The sequence below is a fragment of the Eucyclogobius newberryi genome, unplaced genomic scaffold (assembly GCF_026437365.1).
Source record: "Eucyclogobius newberryi isolate DKJ021-1_F unplaced genomic scaffold, fEucNew1.0.hap1 SCAF_20, whole genome shotgun sequence".
In the NCBI taxonomy this organism is placed as follows: domain Eukaryota; kingdom Metazoa; phylum Chordata; class Actinopteri; order Gobiiformes; family Gobiidae; genus Eucyclogobius; species Eucyclogobius newberryi.
Genome location: NW_027315835.1, coordinates 18,466,591 through 18,488,087, shown reverse-complemented (window position 1 = coordinate 18,488,087; position 21,497 = coordinate 18,466,591). Strand labels below are relative to the sequence as shown.

General features: G+C 40.6%; 3 protein-coding genes across 4 annotated transcripts; 2 read left to right on the top strand and 1 right to left on the bottom strand.

Annotated features, from left to right (window-relative positions):
- The first annotated feature begins 265 nt into the window (after positions 1-265).
- Positions 266-5,680, top strand: telo2 (TEL2, telomere maintenance 2, homolog (S. cerevisiae)). Its single transcript, XM_072456295.1, has 22 exons — positions 266-375; positions 530-872; positions 946-1,223; positions 1,405-1,473; positions 1,561-1,708; positions 1,786-1,888; positions 1,974-2,042; positions 2,115-2,256; positions 2,335-2,471; positions 2,540-2,625; positions 2,815-2,919; positions 2,994-3,082; positions 3,271-3,362; positions 3,505-3,621; positions 3,695-3,766; positions 3,948-4,118; positions 4,184-4,272; positions 4,363-4,462; positions 4,538-4,602; positions 4,679-4,794; positions 5,293-5,441; positions 5,522-5,680. Exons 2-21 carry the CDS (start codon positions 532-534, stop codon positions 5,412-5,414), a joined length of 2,511 nt encoding a protein of 836 aa, XP_072312396.1. The 5' UTR covers positions 266-375; positions 530-531; the 3' UTR covers positions 5,415-5,441; positions 5,522-5,680.
- Positions 5,681-6,575: 895 nt separating this feature from the next.
- Positions 6,576-20,912, top strand: ift140 (intraflagellar transport 140 homolog (Chlamydomonas)). 2 transcript variants are annotated; one of them, XM_072455633.1, is made up of 30 exons: positions 6,576-6,739; positions 6,814-7,035; positions 7,137-7,258; positions 7,353-7,483; positions 7,593-7,768; positions 7,954-8,045; positions 8,117-8,223; positions 8,302-8,444; positions 8,520-8,723; positions 8,792-8,864; positions 8,946-9,037; positions 9,105-9,232; positions 9,306-9,423; positions 9,543-9,664; positions 9,741-9,876; positions 9,948-10,079; positions 10,529-10,564; positions 10,788-11,008; positions 17,072-17,249; positions 17,407-17,597; positions 17,673-17,768; positions 18,242-18,374; positions 18,450-18,593; positions 18,672-18,800; positions 18,865-19,047; positions 19,122-19,325; positions 19,407-19,619; positions 19,714-19,877; positions 19,955-20,096; positions 20,206-20,912. In XM_072455633.1, the coding sequence occupies exons 1-30, from the start codon at positions 6,593-6,595 to the stop codon at positions 20,389-20,391; spliced, it is 4,365 nt and encodes a 1,454-aa protein (XP_072311734.1). In that variant the 5' UTR covers positions 6,576-6,592; the 3' UTR covers positions 20,392-20,912. The 2 variants fall into 2 exon arrangements, with proteins under 2 accessions (XP_072311734.1, XP_072311733.1); XM_072455632.1 differs by lacking the exon at positions 10,529-10,564.
- tmem204 (transmembrane protein 204) lies at positions 12,122-16,584 on the bottom strand. The gene is made up of 3 exons (XM_072455631.1): positions 15,424-16,584; positions 14,989-15,144; positions 12,122-12,925 (listed from the first exon to the last, which is right to left on the bottom strand). Exons 1-3 carry the CDS (start codon positions 15,701-15,703, stop codon positions 12,681-12,683), a joined length of 681 nt encoding a protein of 226 aa, XP_072311732.1. The 5' UTR covers positions 15,704-16,584; the 3' UTR covers positions 12,122-12,680.
- Positions 20,913-21,497: the final 585 nt, after the last annotated feature.

Here is a 21,497-nt window from a genome sequence, read left to right as displayed (position 1 = left end):
GCAATTATTTTAGAACTCATTATAACAATCTTATAAAACTAAGTTCCTATTAAACATGTTAAATTCACTTCCGGAAGGTATTGTCTTTTATACAGTTGCCAATTGCCATTCAGTTATTGAAATAGTTAAACCAACGTAATAAAGTGTTACTAAAGAAGGGGTCGCTGTCTTGAACGCAGCCTTGTTCCCGGAACCATCGGTTCATTCAAGGATCTACGGTCATATTTTGATGGAGCACAGGCTTCATTGAACGACATGGCCACACCAGTTTATCAATAGTGAAAAAATATTACGGTAAGGTTTTTATTTAACATTGTACTAAATATAATATTTTAGAATATCGTCTACACTTTCCGGTTTCATCAAGAAGCAGTGGTAAGAACACTTTGTAATGTTAAAGATGATGCTCATGCTTAACATTAATGTTCCCGTAATTTAAGGCGATGAAATTCACGATAGAATGGAAATACTGTGTCATCAAAAAGCACATAACCTTTTAATCATCAGGATCTGTATTTGTGTCCTTTAGGGATGGAGCCGCTCACCTCAAGTTGTGAGGTCCGCTTGTCCGTGGGGCAGTGTTTTCGCACATTGAGCACATCCTCGGCCCAGCACGAGGTTATCGGGTCTCTCCAAACACTCAATTCTCTCTTGGAAACACGGCAAGACAGTTCTAGCTTCTCGGTTCAGCAGAAGGAGTTTAGACAAAGTCATTACACCCGCACCCTCCAGTTTCTCATCGGTAACATTCAAGCAGCCTGGCTTCACAACCTGACAGCAACCCAGCGCACTCTATTATGGGACAGTTTATTTCTCCAAGGTCCTCCAGAACAAGCGCTACTTGTTCTTATGGAGGGGATCGGACAATTAAGGCAAGTAATGTGCTGTTTCGAGAACAATACCCTTACCTCATAGCCTAACTTTATTTCATTGCCTCTGCTACAGCCCCAGCTCTAACCTGGACCACTTGCTGAGCATCACTGAGCGGTTCCTTCAAAGTGGCCGACTCACTGACCTACTGTGGTCCTACTGTTTAGGAACTGGCCCTTCTGACTCCCCACAGTTCCGAGAGGCACTGCTCGGACGTATTGTGGCCCTTCCAGATCACATGGCCAACAAGTTACAGCTCAACAACATGACATTGTTTCTTCCACAGAATTATTACCCATTACTTGCTCAAGGGATGCTGACCGCTCTGGAGAGGACCTGTCAGGCACTAAAAGGTGCTTGCATTTTTTTGTTATGATGTTTTGATGATGATGTTATTCTTGCCAACTACTAAAAAGCATCACATAACTCCTCACAATGCAAACTCTTAAAAAAAAATACTACCCTCATACCTGTTCTCTAATGCCATGGGATAAATTCACTATAGTCATCTGTATTATATGTGTATTTTAACAGGAGGTTCTGACTGTTCCTTGATATTTGTTGCTCAGACCCTTGGAAAAGTGTGTATCCAGGGCCACAGTGGTATGTGTCTTAAGCTACCAACTAAACATGAGTATCATTATGATCCATGTTTATTATTTGGATATACAAGCTTCTATTTCACTGCAGATTTAGTGATGGCAGTGCTGGCTCCACATCTATCCAAACACACTCTTACTGACATGGTGTGGCAGAGAGTTTGTTGGAAACTTATTGAAAACGTGCCCCAGCGTTGGATTGACAGCGTGCTTACTCGGCTAGTGCAGGCTGTCAGCGGGTAAGACCGTTTTCTAACTTTGAAATGTTATAGGACTGAATATGTGGTATTTCACTGACACATGTTTGTTTGTTCAGACCTTGCGCTTTGGGCAGGATCATTGGGAACCTGATTGTGTCAAATAAAAAAGCCCAGTTTGTAATGACTCATAAAATGTTGTTGCTACAATACAAATATGAGGTACAAAAGTTAGCTTTTATTTGCTAATTTTGTTGTTGCTCTAAATTATATTATTATTGCTGTATGAAAATGATGTGTTTTTCAGACACAGGTCTTGAGGGCTGTCTTGGGTTACCTAGCAACAGACAAGGAACGAAGACCGCTCCTCCTACAAGTGTGTAATAGTTCTTCTCCCTGATGTTATAAATATTCTTTACGTTATTATGTTTCTCTTCTTTTTTTCTAGGCATTGCGTTCTATATGTCAAGCATGGGCCAATCCCAGTGCAGTAAAACATACCCCACTAGAACAACAGATGTACATCAGCAAGGCACTTCTGCTCAGTGTTGGTTTGCTGACCGACTCTGAGCTGAAGGAGTTGCGTTCAGGTATATTTAATAGTTAATATTTGGTTCCACATACTTGCGTTGGCCTGACCAGTCGTAAAAAAATGGTTTTCTTGTCAGAGTTGCTTCAGTGTCTGCTGGGTGGAATGCAGAGCCACCTTGACAGCAGCGTAGTGCAGATTCGGCGCCTCGGGATGGTGGTGGGCGAGTGCTTGAGCTCCCGTATGGACATAAACGGGACAAAACTCAAATTTGAGGTAATGTTTATAGTGCAATTAAAACCGACCACTGCCAAGTTTGATTTGAACCTTTCTGTGTGCTTCAGTATGATGCAGATGAGGAGACACAGGAGCTCTTATCATTGATGACTCCCACAACAGAAGATGACCAAGATTCTGAACATCCAACAAGGTGCATGTTCAAGTTAGCGATTAAAGGTGCACTCTGTATTACCTGCTGGTCTCCCTGGAGATAAATACATTTAATGTGATACTGTGGAACGTTCCAGGCAAAACCAAACACATCTCCATGGAGACAGGCAGGTGGCGTTATACAGTGCACCTTTGTTTGTGCTTTATTTAATACATATTTAATTTGCAGATTGGTTTCACCTGATCTATGCCAAGAGAAAACTTCATCTATAGCTTCCCAAAATCAGTCCAGCTCCACAAAATCAGACACTATTCAAGACTCTGATTTAGATAGGTGAATTTGATATATGAAACATTGAAAGTACAGTTGTTTGCCTAAGTGCTAAAGAAAACATTACAATTTTGCAGTGACGATGAACTCACTCCTTATGATATGTCTTGTGACCAAAAGCTAAGCCAAGCTTCACCACCTCGCTACTTGCGTGATTGTCTTGAAAGTAAGTTTCATTTACTTATTATTTTCTCACACGTACAGTATAAAAATAATTAGCCATATCCGTCCACACTTTGATTTTATAATCCAGTTTTTCCGTTTTGTGGAGAAATTTCTGACTGACAAAGAGTTTTACTTCACACTTCTAATAGCTGTTTAAATCACACCTGATCCTCTGATGTATTCTGTCAGGTTTAACTTCTTCTGATGATGCTACACGTGTGGAGCTCAGTTTGAATGTGGCCGAGAGTTTGGTACAGAAGAACCCATTTGCAGCCAAAGAGGTATACATGTAAACGTATAAATATATATGTGTTTATTATTAAAACTATAATTATAATGTGTTATATTTTGGCACATTTTACGGCTAATTCTCTTTAAATTAATATTAAGTAATTCATATATATTAATATATTTCCATTTCAGATAAGCGTCCAAATGACCAAAGTGCTGATTCACATAGAAAACAAATTCAACATTGACAACTTCCTAGTCCTCCGACAAGCAACAATGGTGGCACTCATGGTTGCTGACTGTATCCCTGTACGGAATTTATTTTTACATTATTTCTATAAATAAGTGTTAATTTGCTTCATTAATATTATTTTTTTTGTAGGTGACTCAGTATTTAACTTCAGAGTTTTACTCCCTGAACTATAGTCTTCGCCAGCGCCTTGATATTTTGGAGGTAAATATTGCAAAATCGGTGTCATCCCTCAGTCCAGGAGTGTTCCATTGTAGAAAAGTTTTTTTTTTAGAAAAACAATGTTTTGACTCATCCAAGAGTCATTCTCAATCTGTGGTCAATTTTGGTCTAATTATTTTTGCAGATTAAATGAAAAATAACTGTTTATTACTCACTCATTTAGGTCCTTGCTTTAGCGGCTCAAGAGCTTTCAAAGCCGATTAATGACAGAACAGAGTCTTCTATAAGTGCGGTTTCCACCCTTGATTTGACTCCATACCCTGGTGATAACCCTGAGCACTGGAGACAAGTTGTTGAAAAGCGCATTCAAGGCAAAACTAAGCGCCTAATTAAGGTACAATCAGCAATGTACTGCCAAAATAATGGTGTTTTGATTCTTACATTTGATTTTTGCTTCAGGGATCCACTCAACCGCTCAAAGCCACTCCGAACCGATATGCCCCTGTTGCTGGACATTTCTTCTTCCCTTTGCTCAGAAATTATGACAAGTTTGTTTTATATATTTCATATATTTAGTTGTATATATTTAATGTCTTACATCTTTAGAAATGGAAGTACTCATTGTCTCCTTTGTCCAGGCCACAGGTGACGTTTGATCTTCTAGGCAGCGATCACCTTGTTCTGGGCAGATTGATCCACACTTTAGGTCTTTTCATGCACCTTGCACTTAATGCTCCTGTAAGTGATATATAAACTAACTCATCACTTTAACGTAGAATCCTTTTTATAAATGAGACATTCTCTGGACCGCAGGTAGCAGCACAAATGGGTTGTGCATTGCTGGACTTTGTGTGGACTGTTCGGTATCACGCCCAGCAGTAAGTAAAAAAAAATTCAGATTAGAGAAGAGATTGTACAGTATGTATTGTGTGAACTGTATTGTGTCTGTAATAGAACAGTGAGACGAGGTGTCCTCTTTGCTGTGTGCTCTGTGTTTTCGAGCATGCCCAGTCAAAACCTACTGTTGGATCTTGGTGATCACCTTTTTGAGACTAAAGCTTGGTTAGCAGGTAAGACTCAACATCTACTTGGTGAAATGAACAAGGTCTAAAAAGCAAAGTAGAGTATATCTAATTGTTGATAATACATGATAATATGTTCAATGGGAACAATATCCAATCCAGAAAACTACAGTTCTAAACATGTGTTCTAAACACCGCACCTACAGTAGTTGTACATCTTCAAAGTATGTGTTTTATGCTATAGCGTTAAAAAAAAAATGTTTTAAAGGAGCGAGAGATAGAAAGGTCAGTTTGGTTTGAACTGGTATTCTTATTTGTACACAAACGTCAAAGCTGGGAGGGGGAGTCCAGATGGCTAACTCTGAAAACTACTGACATAAAATAATACTATTTCTGGGAAATGGATGAGGAACAAGGATTTCCTGTGCAACATCCACTGTCCATGACGTGACTGGCCCTGAAAATAAAACATTTAGATGGGAGGAAATGAAGTAGTGTTTCTTCACAGCCTCCAGTGAGTTGCTAAAAATTGTTCTTGTGTTCTAGATGTAGCCGAAGGGGATACAGATTCCGATTGCCGCAGCCTGGCGGTACAGAGTCTGGTTCTTTTGGATAAAGGTATTAAAAAACAGCTGCAAGATCCACAAATTCTGAACCTGGAGTCATAATGAAGTCTGCATGATGACTAGCTCAGGGTATGAATATGTTCTCACTGAGGTTTCAAACTATTTACCTACGGATGTCCATGATCCCAGTCATGTCCTATAATTTCCAGGTGCTGTGGGTTTTCATATCCTGGACCAACAACATCCAAAGGAAAACAAGGCGGAAAGCTCACCAGTAACCACAAACTATATCATATTGCATAATATTGTACAAAATGGAACTGACATTTTCCATTTATTGTAAATAAAACCAAATATTGTTTTTACAATGTTTGCTTTTTATTATATTTACTTGCAGACACATAAAGCTGTGTTAAGTTGTCTCTACATTCTTCATTTGGGTCTCAATGGTTGAGCAGCCATCAAATAATTAATCTGCAAAGAGTTTGGTGGCATGCAGTCAATTCATAAGTTAACTAAAATTGGAAACATAATTTTCAGTGACTTATGGGATACTTAAAAGACACAGGGTTATTTTATAAGCTATAGATTATTACTGATATTTTATGTTGTCATTCTTTTTATTTGTATCGTTTTAATATAATCACTAAAATGTAACTTTAAATACTATTGCCCAGAGACGGTACAGTAGGTGGCAGTATACACCGTAATTGCAGGTTGCGACCCACCAAATAAATACCAGAAGAAGACGCCCGTTTTCGGAAAGCCTTGTTTTTTCCGTAACTCCGCCCACCTTAATGTTGTCAGGGGCAACAAGGAAAGACGCTCTGCTCAGCGCTAGCCTTTGAACAGAGGTTTGTATGACGCGATTTCCACTCAAATACACAACGTCAATGGTCATTTCTGTATCGGAAGAGGACGCTAGACAAACAAAACATAATTATGCTACAGTGATAAAAGGCATTAATGTATGCTTGTTTACGAGCCCAGCATGCTAAGCTATCGTCTCAGCTAACGAGCTAACTTAGTTAGCTTATTTAACATGAGCCTGTTTGTTAACGTTTAAGCGCACTATTTGTAATAACTTTAACTACATTTATATACATGTACGTACAAAAATGCTATATTAAATATATGACACTGAATAAAAGGCATGTTGTAATTAGTCTATATATATTTTACAACATTTTGACTGCTGACATTTTGACATATACTCTTTTGATATACTTTTATTAAAAGTTTTTCCTCTTGATTTTTTTAATCTTGATGCCAGTGGGGAGATGGCGGTGTATTTTGACCACCCAATTGATGCCCCAGAGAGCAGTGGTGCGCCTGTACAACTGACCTGGCACCCAGTGTCACCAGTTCTGGCTGTGGCATCAAGTAGCCTCAGTACTGGAGGGACTGTCGATGTTTACATGCAACAGGTACACGTCTCTTCCTTCTTTATGCATAAAAAAACATCCAACAGCTTTCATAAAGTCTCATGACTTCTGTTTAGGGTGACTATGTGGAGAAGTGTCATATAGAAAAGCCTTATCAGCCCACTATGGTGCGTTGGCATCCTACAAAGCCAGTTCTTGCTGTTGCCTGGGAGAATGGAGAAGTCATTCTGCTTACATACCCCTCTGGAGGTCACACAGCACTGCCCAGCACACATTCGATCTCCTGCACTCTTCTCGAGTGGAGTGGGTTTGGAAGCCGCTTAGTGACAGGTGACCAGGTAAGGGCTTGATTTGTATCTTACAGGTCATGGTTATAAATATTTTTAGTACATTAATTGAATTCTGTACTGGATTCACTTTGTGTTGTGTTAAATTTAAGAATGGAGTTCTTGCTGTTTGGAATATTGATGGAAAGGGAAGACTGCAAGGAAATCATCTTACTAAGCATGAATTCAAAAGACCATTATCCAGCTGCATATTTAAACCAGCAACACCTGGCGAGTAAGTGAAGCCATTCTCAGGGTTGCATCCCTGTGTAATAAAATGTAATTTTATGAACATGATGTTATAAAACTAACCCTGACTCTGGTTTAAGTGATGTAGCGAAGCTTGCCAAGGCATCTGTGCTGGGAGATCCAAATGCTTTGGACAAGTTTGGTTGGAATAAAGCACCTCTCAAGATAGGCCCACAAGAGGAGCTTACTTTTTATGTAAGCACCACACATGGTAAGTGTGAATCTTTGACTTATTATTATTTTCATTTATTTGAAGAGCAATGCCTTGTAAAATATCATCTTAAATATGATTCACTTACAAAATGACTTTACGGAAACAGGTACAGTCTATGCAGTGGATGAGCATGGTAAATCAAGTGAACTTCTGAGTGTGGAAGGAGCCATTAAACATATGTATTACTTTGACAAAAGAGACGTCCTTGCTGTGATCACTGAAACTATGGTGCTCTCACAATACTCACTGGGATCGCCAGGAGGAGCCCAAGAATTTATGAAGGTATTTTTACTTTAGTGTTTTTTTTTTCTGGATACTGTCCATTCTGTATACCAAACACAACTAAATGGCAAGGCAAGGCAAGTTTATTTGTAGAGCACATTTCATACACAAGGCAATTCAAAGTGCTTCACACATAAATCATTTTCTATTATTCATTCATAAATGTACTGACCTCTTCTTATTAGGTCAAGTTGAGCAGCAAGTTGAAGCTGATAAACCACATTGCTTGGACTAACAACGGCCTTCTCATTACAACATCAGGGGATCAGATCATTAGGTAAATATAGACAGACAAAACCTGATACACTTTAACTTGTCATAGAAATTATCTTATTTATTCCTCCATAGGCTGTGGGACCTTGAACGAGATGACAACTATGTTTTGTCTCTTGAAGAGGCTGTAGGCTTTGAGCAAGATGAAATTGTCAACTGTGTCGCTTATAGTTCAGGAAAAGGTACATGTATATTGTTTGAAAGTTATCTTTTCTCTCTCTTTATAACATTTAACATCACAATTCCATTCATCTCTACAGGAATATTGGCCGCGGGCACCAGCTGTGGTCGCATAGCAATGTGGAAAATGGTGTTTGCATCAAACGGCAACAAAACTGACAATAAAATCCTGTGGAAGTTACAAGCTCCCACTGAAATACAGGGCAATGTCACACAACTAGAGGTAATGTCAGAAAAAATATACACTTTTTTTTTTTTTTGTTTCAGTGTTTATTTTTATGGGATCTTTTCATTTTAGTGGAGTTCCAACTTGAGCCTTTTAGCTGCAAACAATTCCCACACCGTCCTGATCCTGTCGGAGCATTTGATGTCATCCCACTTCAGCCAGCAGGTGGCAGCAGTCCAGCTTTCTCCAACTCAGCTCAGCGTCTCACAGTTCAATCCAGAGGTGCATTTGGTTCTACAGTCAGACTCACACATCAAGGGCGTCTGTGGTACAAAGGTAAATTCCATCCAGTATCATTTTACTGTATTCAAAAGAACCATTTTGTAATCTGTCAAATGAAACAGGAATCATTGACTATCTGGAGTGGAAAGCAGATCACTGTGTATGAAATTTCAGGAACAGCCTTTTGCAATTCGGGTATGATTTTAAAGTATTACAAGAATTCTTCATTTGTAAAAAAAACACTGGTTAATTTGCATTCATTTGATTCTGTTTCAGGGTCATTTACTTGTGACTCTCATGTAGTAGCAGTTCATGGAGAGAATCTCTACACTGTGGAACCCAATAGAGTCCAGATTCGTACACCCCAGGTTGCTATTGGTTATTAGAACTCTCCCACCTCACATTCATGGCTAAACTAACTCTTCTTCAACTTAGGGAACAGTGAAGCAGTTACTAACATTTTCCAAGACTGAAGGAAACCCAGTGCTGCTCAGTGTGTGCCAGTCATATCTGGTGGTGGGCACAGACACAGCTCATATAAGAGTGTTCGATCTCTCCCGGAGGTAAGTGCTGTCCATTTTATCATTTGTATTGGGTATTGTTGCAACAAATACATTTTTTATCTGTGTTTTATAGAGATGCTAAAGCTCACTCAAGTGCCAAGAACCTGCCGGAGTTCATTCCAAATGTGGGGGTCTTGAGTTCTGTCAAATGTAACGCAAATGGCAGTCAAGTCAGCATTATCATTACACTGGTTAGTAGCGCTATAGTAGGACAGTATCCAAAGGGTCAAAATAAGCCCAAACTATTGCCATGAATTGTACTTGACATATACAGGAGAAAAAAAACAGGGAACCTACTTTGTCTCCTCAGGTAAACGGAAGGACAGATCACAAAGTGTACTTTTACGACGTTGAGATGGACACCATTACACACTTTGACTTTTCTAGTGGAAGACCCTCCAGTGGTATCACACCATCTGAAGAAGGTGAAAGGTAATAAGCACCATTTTTGCTTTTGTAGTTGTAATTTATTAGTAAATGTATCATCTGTATTTATTATGTTTTTCAGGCAGCAGTTCGAAGGGACAGATCTCAGTGGCCGCTGCCCCATTTCTCACTTTTGGGATGAGAGTGAACCTCGTCTGTTTGTTTGCGAGACTGTGCCGATCAGCTCTGAGGGATCAGCGTCTGTTTCCGTGGATGAGGTAATGGCTGCTGACATTATCAATGCTCTGTGCTAATTTGTCCAATAACCAATGGAGCGGTTTGGTTTCAGGCTGATGTGTCTGTGGTGGCACTGTTCTGCACTCAAGAACATGGACTTCTTTTGCACGACTGCTACCTCAAACCGGCTGGTCTGCACTCGCTCCTCGCTATGGATGTGCCATACTATTACTTTGTCTGCAAGGTGAGAGCTGTGTGCTTCTCTCTGGACTGATTTAGAAGGGAATTGATACCTTTCAAGTGATGTCATTAATGTAACCTGGGCGGTGAAGCCAACAGGAGGCACTGCTCTCTCTGTACTCTTGTTACTCTGCTTTAACCTGAGCTTTATTTGAACACAATCTGACTATGAAGAGCTTAGTTTAAACTACAACACGTGAGCTGATTTGTGTTGTTAAATAAATCATTATGTTTCAAGTAAGTCACAAGAGAACGCTCGGATTGATCAAAGGCTCCTGAAAATGTGTTTTTGTATTCCTTCTTTTCAGGCCATTCTAAAAACTTAGCCCCTCCCACCCTCTGCGATGTCACTGCATAGTATCAATACTGCAGGATAAATGTTGTGCTTTCTTGTCCTTTTATTTCTGTCATTCATTTTGTGTGCAATTCTTTGTTTGGCTCAACACAACCCAGCTGTTTTATCGGAGAGGTTGTGTCTTTCTCCCAGAAGTAAGTGAGAGTCACTACTGTAAGTTTAGAGATCCTGTGCTTTGTGCTCACTGTAAACAAGCAGAAGACATCCACATCTACAATAGTGTATCCCTGCAGCAAACAGATCTGTCCACGTGTGATTGTGTGTGTGTGTGGAAGTGTTCGGTTTTTAAACCCTTCACTAGTTAATGTTCTTTCACATAATCACACTATTTCTTCTGGTGATCTTGACTGTTTTCAGCCCGGGGAGCCCTCACTTCAGCCTGAAGAAGCATCTCCGCACCACCACCAGCTTTCCAAAAGTCCAACTGCTCCGAAGATGGTGTCGAGGCGACCACTTCGAGACTTCGTGGGGCTGGAGAACTGTGAGCGGTCCACCCGAGACGCCATGCTAAATTTCAGCTTTTATTTGACCATTGGTGATATGGATGAAGCCTTCAAGTCCATCAAACTAATTAAGAGGTAAGTTCTACATTAAATGGCTACATATTCATACTTGAGCATTACTACAGTCTGTGACGTTGGGGAAAAGTTAATCATTTACGTCACAAATTCAGGTAAATAAACACAGGCTGTGGCGATTCTTTCGGACAGTAATGAAGTGAGCACAGTAAAGTCTGTGCCTGTGGGAGTGCTGAACGGGATACACTTCTCAAAACATTTCCACGGTAGTACACAAAGTACTCTTGCCAATATAGTCTAAAAGGAGTTCACTTCCCATTCCTATGCTCAGGTCACAAAGGCTGATTTACTGTGAGCGTTTGCATTTCCCATAAGGACAACAAGAACACAAACAAATAGGAAAATGCCACGTCCCACTGGCCAAATATTTTCTGGTGTACTTCAATAGGTCTGATGACAGCTTTACCACAGTTCTCATTGAAGGCTATTTTTGTGTCTTTCTGTTTCAACATTGTGACTAAGTCCCTCATATCGCCACCCACAGGAATTTTATTTCCTTATCTAGTTTCTGTAGAAATGAGTCTCAATCATGTGGTTATTTTAGCTTACATTTTGTAGGGAAGTCACCATTTTGGAAATTCAATTAAATTAATTTTTGTAAGGCCCAAAATCACAGCAACAGTCGCCTCTGGGGGCCGGTGATGGAATTGTGATGGAAATGTTTTACACATGAGTCCTCCTAATTCAAGTGTGAATCGAGTCATCAGCTCTGACAAAGCCTTCGATTACTGGGTTTCAGATGACATCACAACATTCTAGGCCAATAATATTTAATGCAGATGGGGCAGCTAAAACAAATATCGTTAAATGCAGTGCTGTAATGGAAGTGAACATGTCTAGTCACTAATAGAAATCATTGATTCAAGATTTGTAAGTATACCTTGTAGATATTTCATGGCAAACGAATCTGAAAACCACCAATTAAAGTCTCAAAATGTTGTCCCAATCAGGCCCCAGAGACTGTAACCAGTGTCGGGGTCTTTTTATTTAATTATGTTTTTGAGCATCAAGGCAGAATTAGCTTAAAATGTCTCGTATGAAAATGTATTATTTTTAATGTGTACATATTTGTCTAAACCAGGTAATAAAGTCAAAATAATACTCACAAAAGCATTTACTTCTATAAATGTTTATATTATCTTAATTTTACAACATGTACCAACATAGTAAATATTTGATATACTTTTTATCAGACCATTAAATTACTTGAATTTAATTTATAATGTATATAATACATTTCAATTGACTTTTTTGTAGAAATTTATTTTCTATATTTTTTACATTTTCTTTTTCAGACAGTAAATGGCTTACAGTCCAGTATTGATGGCCCTTTAGATTTATAATTTGTGAGGTAATGTGGTATCTTGACCCAGTATATTAAATAAGGAACTATTCATGTATATTCATTAAAATATAGTAATAGCCATTTTATTCCAAATATTCAAAATTACTATACGTCAAGGTCCAGCTTGAGCTTCTCCAGACAAGTTGATAATGGGACAGTGAGTCCAAATGACACTATTTATCCATAAAACGCCATCAATAAACTAAGACTTAAATATGTTGTTTATACATGCATTGTACTCTACTTTGTGCCTGAGCTGAATTCTAGTCCTTTCCTATGGTTGAATAGTTGTGATATGCAGATTTAGTTGAGCTTGGTGGACTGCTGCTAACACGGCGACTCCACATAGTCATTGTCCGGACGCGGATGGAAACGAGACGTGAGCGAGCGGGTGATGATGATGACGCTAGGTGCCATGCAGTCGTCACGGCGATGTAAAATGTTCCATATGAGCATTGCTGCAGCCAGTGTGGCCAGCAGACATGCAGCAATGTCCAGGTAGCACGAGTAGGACAGGTGTGTGTACGGGCCGATCCTGTAGAAGGTGACGAGTCCGATCACCAGCACCAAACCTAGACAATACAGACAGTTTGGTTAGACATCTTTCAAAGCTCTTAAATTCACTTCTTTCATGCTATATTTAGCAGGAGTCCTGTAAGCAGCCTTTTAAGGCTTTGTTTCCTTTAGGAAAAAAGCATCAGAGAGCTACAAAGGAAAAATATCAAACTTAGAAAGCCTCTTTCAAACGCTCTCTTTCCTGAGCTCTTTGATTCACGCTGTGAGGAACTCTTTTTGCGTGCAATCATTGAATGCCACGTAGCTCTTTGAACTTTGCCTTGTTCTAGCTATAATTAATTCACATTTCCAATTTACTTCACTAATTCCTGATGGTGGTTAATTCATTGGTAAAACAAGTCATCCAGAGTTGTTTAAATTTAGAGTGAAATAATGAGTGGAAATGGAGATGTTGAGGCCTTCAGATATGAATCAGTCTGTTTCCTGGAGCTGTTGTATTTGTGTGTCTATGGTCTACCTTTATAATCTGATGGTCATTGTTTTAGTGGAGGATGTGGAGACTGTACATGGATCATTGTGTGTGGACACTACTCTTGGTGCAGGTCATGTTTAATCTCTCTGGGTCCTTATCCAAGAATATGAATAATCTCCTCTCCAGCAGTGAGCCAGGGCGGCCTGTGTGAACACTTCTATTTGGCACTCACTTATCTCCCAAGGTTCCTTCCTCTTCTTCCTCTTTCCATCTTTCCTTCCTTCCCTTTTCTCCACACCCTAAACTAGGGGTTCATCTAAAACTGGACCTTAGATGTGATTTGTCACCAAAAACTTGTAAAAATGAACAAATGAAAAATGCTCCCCGTTCCTCCTTTTTTTTGTTCCCATTTTTCTTCTTCATAAAACCTGTCGGACCGAGAATTTAGCTTTTGACATTTTAGAGCTGCGTCCATTCACAGAGCACATTCCAGGCTTATCTAGAGGAGACTAATGCAGTAGTTCAGAGCATCAAGACGGGCCTTTGATTGTAAAATGAATGAAAACATTTACAGGAAGGGGCTGTGAATCTGCCAAAAACATAAAATTAATTCACAACGACGGGCAATTGACAAACTATAGAGTTTTGTTGAAGCCTTAATGTTAAGTCTAGCTTCCTAGTTTCCCGATCAAGTTTTTACATTTTATTAATTTGTAAGCAATTGTAGCTGCCATTTACCTGTTAAACCAGACTCCTACAAACACGCATGCCCAGGTATGGAAATGAAGAAAAGAATTTGAAACACAATGATTGATTCGTGAATTTTTTTTAAATGGTGTTTCACTAGTTCCTTTCTTTCCTCACTGACTTTCCAATACTGATTCATTCTTTGGACATGTAGTCTTAATCATCACGTTTCTAATGAAGAACTGTTGCTATTTGTGATTTATTGTTGAAGAAGGGTGGTGATGTTGATTAATAATGGACAGCTCTGTAATGTTGGGTGGGTCACAATCCTCAAAGTTCCAGAGATAAAAGCTGCGAAGACGGTCCACTAAAGAGGAGAGTTGCTGCTGATGGCCGACATTTTGTAAACACAGACATAAAAGCTGGGCCAGCTTATCAGAGCGGAGGCTTTCCCACCCTCATGTCGTGTGTAGCACAGCGACACACTCTAAACACTGATACACAAATATGGCAGCGCACACAAACACTGCATCCAAACTGTCTCTCCCGTCTGTGCCCCCTCCCCTACTTCTTCAGCGCGGCCCTTTGCATAATAGGTAGTCACAGACATTTCCTTGTCCTGAGCAGGGATATCCTGGCGCCCGACAGTCGCTCTCTGGCACTCTGCGGCTCAGGCCCATGAATTTTAGACTTGGACTAAATTTAGACCCAGTGTGGACCTCTCAATATTTTACCACACAGGTACCAAGTGGCAAAGATCCAATATTGAACAAAACACTCTTCCTAAAATTACACTGAGGCAGTCCCTGTAACTTGACCAAAGATATTTGGAGATTATCTGTATTTTTTTTTACTCTATTTTTATATATTTTTTTCATTATTTTAAAAAGATGACATTATTTTAGTCACGCTATTCCTACAGTAAACACAATAAACGGTGTACTAGTTAATGAAACTCACTTGCGAGCTGAAAGAGAGCAGCAATGGCCTCCTCCCACCACTGTGACTCCTGTGTGACGAAGGGCAGCTCCATGAGGCCGAGGAGGAAGATCAGCTGACCCGCCGTCAGAGCCATGGTGGCCATCAGGTTACAGGCTCGCATCATGTCAAACTGCACTGAGGACAAATGACAGAGGCAGCATTATTCACTACATCACCACAATCTTTGTAAACTGGTAGCACAATCCCACAAGACTGATTTATGAATGGACTGTTTCATTGAGGCCCAAGGAAAACATGAATTACACTGTATGCAAATAGCCAAGAATCACAGAATGTAGTTATCATTTAAAGATCAAAATTGACAATGATTAACGACGTTATTAAATGTAATTTACATTTTAAACATGTTTTCCCGTTTATTACTGCAAAAAAGGTAAATTTGCTAACACTTACATTTGACAGTACTGCGTGACTCTTGGTAGCCTGCAAAGTCCGAGCCCCATCCCAGGCCTTCACATTGTCTCTGGGCTCCGTGCTCTTTGCGCTCCACCTGGAGCTCCTCTCTGTCCCGCTCCACGCCCACGGGACACATCCTCCACAGACCCACGCTCCTCTTGCGGCCGTCCTCCAGAGCCTGCAGCACCCAGCTGGGTGTAAAGGCTGCCACATTGTTCAGAACTAAAGAGAGCAGGGCCACTGCCACCGCGGCTGCCACCAGCCTCTGCACAGCCATGGGCCGCCGGACACCTGCCACTTCTGCCTCTTGTCCTGCCTCAGGCAGCTGCTCCTCTGGGTTCTCTTCTGAGGCCTCCTGGTCCCTCTCCTGTCCCCCCGCCACAGCACTCTCTACTGGCTCCAGCAGCTCTGTTGGGCTGCTTGCTGACGGATGGGTTCTTAAGTTTACCTAAAGAACATCTCCATCCATTGTCATGTGGAGGTGAGACATGCAGGTCCTTAGCCTTCTTCTTCAGACAGCGCTGCAGGCACACAGGGGTTTGTCCAGCAGTCAGCTAGGTCCATTCCACTGGCTCGGGTCGGCTGCAGCTTCAGGGTTGTCTTGGTTCTTGTTTGTGCTCTCTGATCCTCAGTCAATCTGTTTTAGTCAGTGCAGTGCTGATGCATTTTTTTCCTTTTCGGGCAATGATTTTGTTTTTTTCAATCTCCTCTTTTCAGCTGCTCAAGAGAACAGATGTAACAACAAATCAAATGTTGTGCCAAGTGAATAGTTCTAAGCTTGTCTCATAGTTGAAGAATCCCCTGCTTCCTGGAACAAACCCTCTGCCGTCCTCCTCCTGCTGTTTGTGTCAGTTGTGAAAGTAGAAGTATGCAGACTCACATTCCTTCACAGGCTCAGGTATCAATTCCCAGTCCCAGCTCAAGAGCACGCATCCGACTTCTTGTGGTGACTTTAAAAATGTGTGTGTCAGTGTGTTTGTGTGTCTGTGGGAGAATGTCCAAAGACCCCCTCTTAGACGTCACGCTTGTGTATTCTTTTGTCTGGAGCCCAGGGGGCGTTTGCTGGAGTCCTCTTTCTCATATGCAACAAACATATTGGCAGTCTCAGTCGTTCTGCTACAGGATGTGTTTCCTGAGAGGAAAGAGGATGGGAAGAGAGGCCAAATGTAGACCTGTTCTTCTCTTGTCTTTCCTTTGGTGGAGTGCTAGATCTTGCCGCTTTGTTCTGCCTCCAGCTCAAGCTTTGCAACTATTATGTTTTCTGTGTCCATGTAAGGAAACCATTGGGGGCAGAAGTATTTTTAACGAGATCGCTTTCAGTCTTTATCTCCCCCTTTCTTTGGCCCCTAAAGATTTGGGCTATTTCCTGTTGCCTAACTTTAATAAACACCCACATCTGTATCAGCTAAAGTGAGGAGGTGGAGGGGGCACAAATATGGAACAGATTGCTCAGGAATCTCATCTCCAAATTAAGCAAAGTGGTGATTTACGTCAGCAAAGAGAAGACAACATCAGCCATATCAATATTCTTTCTATGTTAGATTAGTCCAACTTCCAACTGTATGTGACTTTTGGGGTGCAAACACCGTTCCACTATAGGGGAAAGAATGTGAGCAATATTCTCTCCTTTGTCTTTTTTCTTCAGTGCAGCAGTATGGGAAAATATGGCACGGATGTGTGTAAAAACCCGCCGGTTGGATGTGGCACGGGTTTGCCTCGGGAATATGGGAAATCCCAGAGCAGCAAAAGCACTGAAGGAGGCTGTGGTCGAGCCAGAAGCTGAAGCACAAGTTGCAATGTTAGCCATTCAGCTCGGCATGTTGGTAAGACATCAAAACACCTCAATTGTACATCGTAACTCATTGTATCCCTGTATGGTAAATCTAAAAATGGCACGTCCTCCTGCATTCCACCATACCAGGGGACTTCCCGAACCAATAACAATTATCTTTTTGCCTCATCTTTTCCTGCCCCCTACAGGAAGACGCTGAAAAGTTGTACAAGTCCTGTCAGCGCTATGACCTGCTCAACAACCTCTACCAAGCTTCAGGAGATTGGCTGAAAGCTTTGGAACTTGCAGAAACACACGACCGCATCCATCTGCGTACCACTTACTACAACTATGCAAAGTACCTGGAAAGTGTCGGGAGTAAAGCCCAGGCCATCACATTGTAAGTCACAAAATGTTTCTGTTTCGTCAAATTATCTATTATTATGAGATAACGAGAAAATGTCATTGTTCACAGCTTTGAGAAATCTGACAGTCATCGAGTTGAAGTGCCAAGAATGCTTCAAGATGATACGTCCTCCCTAGAAATCTATGTGAACAAAATGAGGGACAAGTAAGTCCAGCGTTGTTGCTTAGGAACAGCCTTGTCAAATATCCAGCCAATGTTTCGAGATGCAACTTAATTTTATCTTTACTTTAAACTATGGAATAACTATTACAGAGGTGAAGTTCAATGAGCCACCGAATGGTCGCCTAATTGTAGTAATTGTAGTATCATGGGTTTGTTTTTTCTACATATTTAACTTCTATACCTAAAAAGACATGGTGTGGTATTTATTTATACAGGGATAGTGTACAAAAAAAACAAAAGGAAAGATGCAGGTTGTAGCAAATAATGCAAATGAAACATTATCATTTATTTTATGTGATAAATCTCATCAAGCTATAATTAACTTCCCAGATTTTTATGGCATGTTGTTTGACCATTTCATTTATAAACCGATCTTTTGAAATATACTGACATCGGAACACATGATGTGCTCATTAGCCCTGTGCAATTGAAGTGCTGAGCCAGTTTAATTTCAGGAACATCTACAAATGGTGGGCCCAGTACCTCGAGAGCGAGTCAGACATGGATGCAGCTCTGCACTACTATGAATTAGCTCAGGATTACCTTTCTCTTGTTCGGCTTTACTGCTACATGGGAAACATTCAGAAGGTAATAACATCGTCCAAAATGTTATGTTTTGAAGTTACAGTGGAATTAAACTAACACAATATCGTCTCTTCTCAGGCGTCTGAGATTGCCAACGACACTGGGGATCGGGCTGCGTCCTACCACCTGGCCCGGCACTACGAGGGACACGATGACATCAAACAGGCTGTTCACTTCTACACACGAGCTCAGGCGTACAACAATGCCATACGCCTTTGTAAGGTACGGTTCTCGCATATGACAGAAAGCCTACCTCTAAATTAAAATGTCAAACATCAATTTGTTCACTTTTCTGAGTAGGAGAACAGTTTAGATGACCAGCTGATGAACCTGGCTCTCCTCAGTAACCCAGAGGACATGATGGAGGCTGCGTGTTACTATGAGGAGCGGGGCACTCATATGGATCGGGCAGTAGCTCTTTACCACAAGGTCTGTGAAAGTCCTCAGTCCACAAGAGGGCGCTGTTCAACCACATCTCTCACTTGTTTTACAGGCTGGTTATGTGTCCAAAGCACTGGAGCTGGCCTTTGCCACAGAGCAGTTCTCTGCACTGCAGCTCATCGCAGAGGGTCTAAACGAGGGCTCTGATCCCGCACTTCTGACTCGCTGCTCGGATTTCTTTATTACACATTCCCAGTATGAAAAGGCTGTGGGGTTATTGCTGGCAGCTAAGAAGGTACAGTTCAGCATGATGGTTGTACACGGTAATCTTCTATGAGCACATCCAGTAAATGTATGACTTCTCCCCAGTATCAAGAAGCGCTGGAGCTGTGTGTGACTCAGAACCTGACCATCACAGAGGAACTGGCAGAGAAAATGACTGTGACCGAGTTAAAGGACATGTCTGAGGAGGCGAGGAAGGAGCTGCTGGAAAAGATAGCCGACTGCTGCATGCGCCAAGGAAACTATCACTTAGCTACTAAGAAGTACACCCAAGCAGGGAACAAGCTCAAGGTAGCGAACTTTGATTTAGAGTTTTAGTTTGAACATGTTCGTATGAAATAACAATGTTTTTTGTGTTTTAATCAAATATAGGCTATGAGGGCACTTCTCAAATCTGGAGACACCGAGAAAATTGTATTTTTTGCCAATGTTTCTCGTCAGAAAGACCTTTTTATTATGGCTGCAAACTATCTTCAGTCTCTGGACTGGCGGACAGACCCAGAGATTCTCAAAACTATCATTGGATTCTACACAAGAGGCAAAGCTCTAGAGCTGCTTTCGGGCTTCTATGAAGCCTGTGCACAGGTAACCATCATCATACTCTGCTTACTGTAATTTAGGGGACTTATTTGATTTCTGAAATACTTTTTTCTAATGTTTTAAATATTTTTCTATTAAGGTGGAAATAGACGATTACCAAAATTATGGAAAAGCACTTGATGCTCTGACTGAGGCTCATAAGTGCCTTACAAAAGCAAAGGACACTTCTGGAAAACAGGAAGTTAAATTGTTAGACATGCAACACAAAATCAATTTGATTAAGAAGTTTGTCCATGTGCGCAGGTAAACCCAGCAATAGTACCCTTTGTGTTTTGAACTAAAGACAAGAGTATAAGGTTTGCCTGCTTCTCTGGCTGCAGGTTGTATGAGGAGAACGCTGAAGAGGCAGTGCGGGTGTGTGAGGCCCTCTTAGAAGAGCCTGACTTAGACCCAGCTGTGAGAGTCGGTGATGCTTTTGGCTTCCTGGTGGATCACTACTGTGAGCAGAGACAGTACCAAGTGGTAAGGTCTTTTCATACAAAACATATGGACATATGCTATGCTATATGCTCATAATGTATTAATTTATTTTTTAATTTATTGATTGTAATATTTACATTTATTGTTTCAGGCCTACCGCAGGTTAGAAGAGCTACAAAAACTGCTGCCATCCCAAAATCTAAGGTACTACATCAGCTCGACTAGTCTGGAGGCCCTGCAGAGAGAGATGGGTGTGATTCTGAACCACTCTAACCAGAAAGTGATCATGAAGGATGATGATGAGGTGGTGGAAGAGTTAAACGAATCCCACTCATGACAGTTTTTAATACATTATTATATTCATTTGACTTATTCCTCCTGAGGTGAATAAGCAATGTGATTGCTGTCCAATTAGTTGAGGTGTCAGTTGCAAACTAGAGGTCTTTCTGGTACGAAGAGTTATCATTAACGTGTCGATGTAATCCCTCATTCCCTCGTCCAGGAGTGTTCCATTGTAGAAAACGATTCAGTTGTTGTTTCGACACTCATCCATGAGTCATTCTCAATCTGTGAATCAAGACCGGGAACTCAAATATTTATCCTACTCTGAGTCTTTTCTTGAGCATTTTCCAGGGAGCAGACGGGTACACATTGATCAGGACCAATTGTTGCCTTATCTGTCTCTGTTTTTACTATGAGGGCTTTTGTAGTTGAATCTTATTCATTATGTATATTTGTGCCATTATTCACACTTTGTACAAAATGACCTTTTCTCACTTTACAGTTTGATGTACAAAGAAAGAAAAACTTATACTATATACTGTAAATACTGTACTATGAATAAATTTTTGTACCTTTCTGAAGTAGTCCTTCATATTGTGTCCTTCATATTGTGTGGCTCCATAACTCATAATACTGAGAAATAGATTAGATCAGTCTTTAATACACAACTAGATAAATGTAACTGTTTAATATGCTAATGCTACTAATGCTATGCTACTTCATTATTATCTATCTTGGATAAAGACAATCCGAGCAGGCATTGCACTGCTGTTTGTTGGTGAATAAAGAAGCAGTTAGAGTTGTCAGACAGCCGTGCATTAGGATGATTGGGATTTGTTTTGTACTGTAAATGTAACTGATTCAAATTATCCTCAAATATATGTACAAGGACATGTTTAAAAAAGTACTCAAAAGTACTCAGATTGCCCATTTGACCACTGGGAACACCAGGTGCCACAAGGGGGCAGCAGTGGCTCAGTGATGAGAGAACTGTCCCGTCACTGAATATTCTTGTTGTGGCCCTGGGATCACTTCACCCACCTTGCTTTCTCTGTTCATGTACGCTTTTTTCTTTTAACATTATTTATATTGTTCCAACCAAATACACTAAATATTAGGAAATGTGCTATTAGCATAGTGGTGGATTCACCATTATGCTAC